At 31.6% G+C, this 9267-nt stretch overlaps 1 protein-coding gene across 1 annotated transcript; it reads right to left on the minus strand.

Moving 5' to 3' along the window:
- Positions 1–459: 459 nt before the first annotated feature.
- LOC123701959 lies at positions 460–5707 on the minus strand. Its single transcript, XM_045649594.1, has 4 exons — positions 5043–5707; positions 3368–3375; positions 970–2012; positions 460–660 (listed from the first exon to the last, which is right to left on the minus strand). Exons 1-4 carry the CDS (start codon positions 5699–5701, stop codon positions 460–462), a joined length of 1911 nt encoding a protein of 636 aa, XP_045505550.1. The 5' UTR covers positions 5702–5707.
- Positions 5708–9267: the final 3560 nt, after the last annotated feature.

Consider the following 9267-nt stretch of genomic DNA (forward strand, 5'->3'; position numbering starts at 1 on the left):
CGATTACTGTTTATTTTAAGCAAAGTCGCAGGCTGAAGAGTTTGTTTGTTTGAACGCGCTAATCTCGGGAACTACTGGTCCGATTTGAAAAATTCTTTCGGTGTTAGATAGCCCATTTATCGAGGAAGGCTTTATGTCATCACGCTAAGATCAACAGGAGCGGAGCAATGCGGGTGAAACCGCGGGGATGAGCTAGTGTTATATAAATATTGTATGAATGTATGACCTACATCAAGTACCTAAATCTAAACTTATGCAATAGCGCCCCGCGATTTTTACCAGCGAATAACAATATTAATATAGGATAAAAAATAGCCCGCTATATATGTTACTCCTTATAACAACAGCTATCTGTCAGTGAATGTCCCGTTAAAATCGGTCCAGCCGTTCCTGAGAGTAGCCCGAACAAACAGACAGACTACATACCTACATCCATATGCATTTATTAAAAATCGGTTATTAAAATATTAAAAACAGACACACCAATCTTATTATTGGTATACCAAATTTGTATTTTGTAGGATAGGCAAGAGTTAAATAAAACACATAAGAAATTGGTAAACTTGCTATAATATTTCTTTGAAAGGTATGATGTAAATCGAAAAATTCTTCAGCAGCGTTCCCTTTGACTAGACAATCCTTAACAGCTCTTTGTAGTGTCTGAAAAAAATACAAAAATATTTAGAACCTAAGATTTATATTCTTGAAGAAAAATTAGGCAAGTGTGAATAAAAATTGATTCATTATAAATTTGTTTAAAAATATTACAGTCAGTTGCAGGACAGTCCTAAATATTCGTATTATTTCACGCGAGCATAAAGCTGTTAAGGTCTAACTGATGGGTCAATAATTCTTCGAATGGCGAAATCTGGAAATATTTTGTTCAATATTTGTAATATTATGGGAAATATGAAACGCTAACTACATTAAATAGTCTTATATCGAAAAAAAATCAGTGAATAAACCAACCTCAACTACTGAGTATAATGACCAGTTCACAACCATCTCTTGTGGTGATCCCAAAAAGCCATTCCCGACCAAGTTTGCCATAAAATTACGAATATCAAGCGCTACTTTCGCATTTGTACTCGTTACTTTTAATACAGGTCGAGAAAAACCATCATTTAATATTTCTATATCAGCTTTTTCGTTGTTGACATAAAATTGGAGGGTAGTTTGAGATTTCAAAAAATCTTCACTTGATATGAGTTCTTTCATATATTCACATTTTCTTTTATCAAAAATATTTCCTATATTATATTCTTTAAATATCTGCTTGTAATCATTTGGTAATTTGGCATAAAACACCCACTCATTAACATTAGTTTTCATAGGATTTTTTACAATACTAAATAAAGTACCAAATTGATTATTGACTGTTTTAAAAATTAAGTCTTCTAGTTCACTTCCATTCTCCTTCAAATAAATATGTTTTGGAGATTTTCTAGTTTTTATAAAATATTCAGATGTTAGTGGAATATATTTTTCATGCAAACATGTCCATAGGTTTTGTTTTTTATCTAAAACACCTGGTATCCTTGTAACAAGTTGCAAGTTAATAAAAAAATTCTTCCTCAGGTCCAAATATTTAGTTTTTAATGTTACAACAATATCTATTTTTTTAAGTTCTTCCAGAATTTTCACTGTAGTTGTTTTCAAAATATTTTCATTTGTTAATAATGTAATATGTATCCTCAGATCGCCAAATATATTTGAGAGGATTTCTTTGAAGTTTTGTTGGAGGTGTGAAGTTGTAATATTTATCAAAAAGTAGTAAGAATCTTTATGAAATATATCTTTAGGGTCATCGGCAAATATTATTACATTATCTAAGTTTAAAATATCTTCATAATCATCGAAAACAGTAACCTTATAGTGGATAATAGTATCCATCAGATCTTGTTTATTTGACAATGCTAGAGTGGTTATATGCTTCTTTTCTTCATTAATTTCCTTAAAAAGTTCTTGCATTTTATTAACTTCATTTACTATCCTTTCTAAGTAGTGTGTATCTATTACATATAATAAAATCGTAGGAAAGTCAAAACTGTACATTGAATATTTTTTTAAAAGAATACATAATCCATGATCTATAATCGATATAGAAGCCAAAAACATAGTTTTTAGAATTTTTGTCTGTTTGTCTGTTTGTCGGTTTGTCTGTTTGTCTGTTTGTCTGTATGTTTGTCCGAGCTAATCTCGAAAAGTACCGCATAGATTGACTTCAAATTTTGCATGAATATTACTAACAGGTCGGGTGAGGCTTTTATATACACATTATCATGCTATCACCTCCGGGGGAGGAGCTGTGAACCTTTATTTTTCTAACGTATTCCGTGTATTACACAGCGTACAATCTAAAGACTCATGTTTAAATGTTGTTTTTGGGTAAGCCACGCTATTATCTAGCTTTACACTATAAAAACTACGTCATTTACGTAATTTTGGCAGAGAAACAGTTTAATGAATCTTAGTAGTATAAAGACAAATATGAAACAGCGCCATCTATGAGACTTCATTAAAATCAAATCAATTTACATATTTAACGCTTCTTGCAAATTTATAATTGAGAATTAAATAATATGATGTTGGTGGGGTTTTTAATTGTACTTATTTATTTAACTTTTTAACCCATGTCTTCCCAGAGTCCTCTTCAGGTGCTTATATTTTATGTGAATATACTAAATAAAATTTTACAAGTGAGGGTAGATGTTTATTATTTGATGTCAAACAAGACACCATTAACAGTTAATTGTGACATTTTAAAAAATCCTTCTTGCGTTCCCACAAAAGGTAAGTTGTGGCTTTTATATTTATTCTTTATACATAATTAATTATATAGTTAGACTCATGTTTTTAATTAGAATTGAAGTTACGACAAAATAAGAAAATGATGAAATTTTATTTTTATGTATAACTTTTACAAGACTATATTATACGCCCAAAGAAGGTCACTTAAGTTCTTGATAGAATTTTATTTGTTAGTAGCTTTTTAATAAAATAAGGTAAAGTAATCTTTTCATTTTTTTTATTTACAGATTCAATGTTCATAAAAAATTAACGATTTGCGTGAGGATGTAGTAGAAATAAGTATCCTGGCGCGTGGTCAATTGTTGACTAAAGTTAATTTCCAACGTATGGTACAATCATTGGAAGAATCTTGGGTAATTTTAGAGGATATTTTTCGGGAATGAGAAAAGGGGCAGCCAACCACGTATCAGCGTGCGTGCGTGAGAATCTACCTACGTTTTAGTACCAAAAAAAATGTTATTTTGAAACGTAAATATTGCACTCACAACTACTGTACAAGTATGATTTTTATTCCTTCTTTACTGTTGTTTTATTATCGTTATGGCTTTCGCGGTACAGATAGTACTGGGATCAGAGTACATATTATTTATCAATTTAATATACGTAAAATATTTACAATCATACCAAATGGATTAACACGGTATGTACATAAGGCGGTCTTATCGCTTACTAGCGATCTCTTCCAGACTGCCCAAGGTAAGAGATAAAGAATTATACTCATGATCCAGCAATTTTCAACCGAAAAAGAAGTTTTTCTGTAATTGGTAGTTGTTTCATTTATTTATTTTAAATACCTAATTTTACTTTTATATTTGCCCATTTGCATTACATTCAGCTTCCATAAAACTTATAAAAATTTTATGTTTATTTCTGTCTAATATAACTACTCTTTTTTAGATATAAATAACAAAAACAACTTTTTTATTAAAATTTAGTACCTTGGGAAGATATTATTATCCATGTGTTAATAGAACAATACATAAAGGAAGTTATGTTACGATTTTATACAATGAAAATATGTAAAAAAATATTAGCAGGTGTAAATTATTAAATTGATCCCGAACCCAAAACTGTAGTTAATTTTTTTTGTCATTTAGTGTTTAATTCATGTCAATTGGTTCATTAATAAAAAAATTATGATCATTTAAATAATCACGGCGAACATTTGCTAAGGCATTCATGTACAAGGTGTAATCGTTCAGTGTGCACAGGCGATTTTTTTTTTGTAAGTATTACAGATAACAAAAAACTTTAAACTGATATCGAAAGTACTTAACCTAATAATGGCCGTAATCATTTTTTTTTAAATAAATCGAGAAATATCAAAAAAAATATCTTTAAACCCTTACATTAAGTACATATCAAATATGAATATCCCATATACATTTAATATGAAAGATTTTAGCTTTCTTTTTCTTTTTTTGGTTGTCTGCTTTAATTACTTCGCAAATTTGAAGTGGCATTTTCCACGATTTTTCCGGACATTTTCACGCATTTTCCGGATATTTTCCGGGCATTTTCCGGATATTTTCACGCATTTTCCGAAGATTTTCCAGGCATTTTCCAGGCATTTTCCACGCTTTTTCCGGATATTTTCCAGACATTTCCCAGACATTTGCCGGAGATTTTCCAGGCACTTTCCACGCTTTTCCCGGACATTTTTACGCATTTTCCGGATATTTTCCATATATTTCTCAGGCATTTCCCAGTCATTTTCCAGACATTTCCCTGACATTTTCCGGGAATTTTCCAGGCATTTTCCACGCCTTTTCCGGACATTTTCACGCATTTTTTGAATATTTTCCGGGCATTTTCTGGGCATCTCTCAGGCATTTTCCGGGGATTTTCCAGGCATTTTCCACGCTTTTTCCGGATATTTTCCAGACATTTCCCTGGCATTTTCCGAAGATTTTTCAGGCATTTTCCACGCTTTTCCCGAACATTTTCACGCATTTTCCGGATATTTTCCGGATATTTTCTGGGTATTTCCCGGACATTTTCACACATTTTCCGGGGGATTTCCCAGATATTTTACAGGCATTTTCCGGATATCCCCGAAAAATGCCCCAGATTTCCGGAAAGTACGTAAGTTTTTTAGCTTAGATTAGTAATAAATTCTATTAACAATTCTATGAATTGTTTATGGTAGTACGTGTTTACTACATAATTGTATGTAAAGTAGTAACTACTATGCAGTCGCTATTCCACGCGGACGACGTCGCGGGCACAGCTAGTTGTTTAATAAAATTTCTGCGGAACAATATTCTTCATTGGATATAGGTTTCAAGTATGAAGATTCATCATCAATTGAAAATATATAAATAAAGTTTGTATAAGTAGTGCAAACTATTTGGTCATTGCATTTAACAAAATCCTTAACTTGTTTTACAAATAATTGTTTAAAAGAAATACTGTTTTCATATACATTATCTGCTTTCCACATAGAAGAACCATCGGAATATAAGATACAATCATTTGTTTCAAGAAATTTATCTATACAACTGTTCATATGTACTATGTTATGTGATTTTTCTTTATTTAAGTCTAATTTTATAAATGTACCAGATGAAAGAGCGATTAATACTTGAGAATGGTTCCGATTCAAGACTTTTACATCACTTATTTCATTGGGACATACAAAAAGTTTGATTAAAGTGATTTCATTATAGTTGTGGTAAGTAAATAAGCAACCAAACAATGTTCTTTTGTCAAAAGAAATTATGATTAAATAGTGGTCCTTCCAAACACTATCTTGGCAATCAAACATTTCCTTTATAGTATCAAATTCTTGTAAAGACAGCGCATGTAGGTAAAGTAGACACTTTGTGCTGTCTAATGTATTTTGTAAAGGAATTTCTTGTTTTCTAATTAGTTGAAAGTCTACATTCATTTTATATAAACATATGTAACAAATTTCATTTTCCTTCTTAATACATATTACATCATCACATGGTAAGTGCAAAAATTGAAGTAACATGATGATAAATAAAAACAAATTAAAACCAATAAAAAGGTGTTTAATTACCAGAAATTTTTAAAATAACCCCGCTATTGCTCAGTGCAAGTGCGACATCACCGTAAAAAGTTGTCTTTAAAATGTCTGAATGCCCTTTTATCATTTTTAAAGGTTTCTTTTGCAACTATGTATTTCCAGGTTATGTCGTCCAAATTGTGGCAGTCTCTCGTCTTTGTAGTATCCCCACGGAAAAAAATCAATAGGGTTTATGTCCGGGGACCGTGGACGCCAGGCTAAAGGGCAAACATACCCTGAAAGATGGATTGGTCGTTGCAGCCTGCGCATGCGCCGGTGACGCTTGCCTTAAAGCCTGACCTCCACGGTCCCACGACCTAAGCCCCATTGATTTGTTTCAATGGGGATACTAAAAAGACCTTGGTTACTTGAGAGAATGCCACAATTTGGACGAAATAACCCGGAAATTCATAGTAGCAGAAAAAAACCATTAAAAATGATAAAAGGGCATTCAGACATTTAAAAGACAACTTTTTACGGTGATGTCGCACTAACATTGAGCAACAGCGGGGTTATTTTAAAAATTCCTGGTAATTAAACACCTTGTTATTGGTTTTAATTTGTTTTTATTAATCATCATGTTAATTCAATTTTTGCACTTACCACATTTAGATTTCAATTTTTCGATTGAAGCCTTCTGAATAATAAAATGAAATTTTTAGGGTAGCTACCTGATAGATAGAGCAAGTTTTTAAAAGCCAAATGGAAAACTTTTTTTATGTGATTTTATTTTTTTATGGGCCCTTGAAGTTGTGAACATACTGGGTAATTTTATCTTTCTTGGCATTTAACTCTTTTTTTTATTCCATTCGAAGATCTAACGATAGTAAATGTTACCATTCTGAATCGGCCTATCTTTCAGCTTAGCACCCAAAAAAAATCAAGCATCTAGCGCAATAACTGACGTCACCATGAGTGAAAATATCATCGTACTCAGCGTTAAATGAAAAATTGAAAAAAATGTCATAACTCCGAAAATACGAAAAATCGCATAACATACATGGGGGTGATTCGGATAGCCCTCTAGGTCCTCTACCTCCCAGCTTCCGTTCATCACTACTTTTTGGGACACCCTGTATATTATATCCTAATATTCCTAGTAGTAGTAGTTCCTAATATTGGTACCTAGTGTATGTTTTAAATGTTTTCTAGAATTGAACCCAAGTTCTCTCGATTATAATCAGTGTGCCCATCTAATACTAATGTGGTAAAACTGTCAATATAATTAATAAAAAGGACATCAACTTTCCTACCACAAATATTATAGTTTTAACATACAGTGTGAAGGTTCTGTTCAATGTTTTTTTTTCTCACTAACGTGGACCTTCTATTAACAATATGCTATGAATTGAAAACTTTGCTTACGTCGTTATAAAAGAAAATGTAATATTTTAGGCTGCTTTGAAAAAAAAATGTTTTTTTAAATCTTGATTTTTTTATCTATATTTTCAGGTCAAACATGCTCAAGACTCGCTCTTGACGATTTTATCAAATGCAGAGAAGGCAATAGCGCAGAAATGTTTAAAACTTAACAAAAATATTTAAATGCTCCTTATGTCTTTATTGTTTAACAGATAACTTGTATTTAAATTAAATTAAATATTTATTAATAAAGTAATTGAGGATAATTTTCTGTGTTTTCATTTTTTCATAACTGCAAAAAAAGTATAACGCATCAGTGTAAGGAAATGGGTAATGTAAAACATCTAAAATGCGTAATGAAATAAGTATGTCTAGGAATTGTAGAAAAATGTTGATGTTTAGAATTAAATAGCAGTCATGTTGCAGTTGGAAGCTTTAAATTGTAGTAAATATTTGCGCAGTTATTAACTAATTTTCTCAGATAAGATACCAATAGAATGAAACTCCTAGGGATCGAGATAATTGTAGAATGACGATTTCTGTCCTTTTAAAGCTTTTAACTCTCACAATCTGGACCACATCTGTAGATCCATCCTACGATACAAGATTTAGGATGTCAATAATATAAGATTTCGGGTCCTCTAATACAACAAATACGTCCCTCGTTTATCGATGGTAAAAAATACGGAATTTACTAATGATAATCTCTTGCGAGTTTACCAGCTAACGCTATGAGGTAAACATCTTTTCCACATATCATAAATACTTGACCACATATTTAATTCATTGGCATATATATTCTTTTTTTAACTAAGCAAAAGATAGATAGATAGATTATTTGTTGATTTAATAAATGAAACGATACCAATTTAAATTTCGCGCTGTTTATATATTATGATGTGCGCATGCGCAGGTTTTAATTATTTTATAATTAATAATAAAATAAATAATTTAACAATTTCAATGATGGACCTATACGGACCTAACGATACAGAATACGATTTTGATAAAATTCGCCAATTTTGCTATGGATGAGGTGCTAAAGTGTACTTTTTTTATACCCAAAATTATATATACCCAAAAAAAAATTATTTATAAAAAAACTAAAGGGGACCTAACAAAAAAATCTTGTGTGGTTTTATGAAACCACGGTAAAAGTGAAACTTTTTTCGCACTATAGACATTAAACTAAAAATTATCGTATTTGTACGATAATTATCGTACGTATCGTGCGTCACGCGACATGCGCTACACAGACCAAAAAGTTTGAGACGATGTAATAAAAGTTTCACTTTAAAAATTGTGGGACCAGGACCTAACGGAGACCTATCGATTAAGGTCATTTTTGACCCAAAATTCTATTAATGGGGTGCTAAATTTGCATTGGTGTAAAAGGGTAAAATGCAAGGCAAGTAATGTATTGTGGTGCAGCTAATTGTATCCATCTTGTATCTTATTTTGAAAATTGAAATACAATCATTTTTTAATTATTCAACTAGACTCCGTTTATAACGCGCTTTAAAATGCATTGTATGACGATTACTGTTTATTTTAAGCAAAGTCGCAGGCTGAAGAGTTTGTTTGTTTGAACGCGCTAATCTCGGGAACTACTGGTCCGATTTGAAAAATTCTTTCGGTGTTAGATAGCCCATTTAACAAGGAAGGCTATAGGCTATATGTCAACACGCTAAGATCAACAGGAGCGGAGCAATGCGGGTGAAACCGCGGGGAACAGCTAGTGTTATATAAATATTGTATGAATGTATGACCTAGGGGAGAGGGGGGCACATTTGAACACTTTTTCAATAAAATTTTTTTTATCCCGTATGGTATGACCAATCAAGATTTATTTTATTTTAATATAAGATATGGGGCTTATACTACATAAAAAAAATATATTTAGTTATTTTGACTTGCTATAGTTACACAGTATCAATTTAAAAAAACTCGATTTTGTTCAAATGTGCCCCGCGAATGGGGTACATTTGAAACCCCTAGGGGCAGTTTTGAAAAACTGGAATAAAATGGAAACCATGTAACTTAGAACATAATCAACAATATAT

This window comes from Colias croceus, chromosome 22 (assembly GCF_905220415.1).
Source record: "Colias croceus chromosome 22, ilColCroc2.1".
NCBI lineage: Eukaryota > Metazoa > Arthropoda > Insecta > Lepidoptera > Pieridae > Colias > Colias croceus.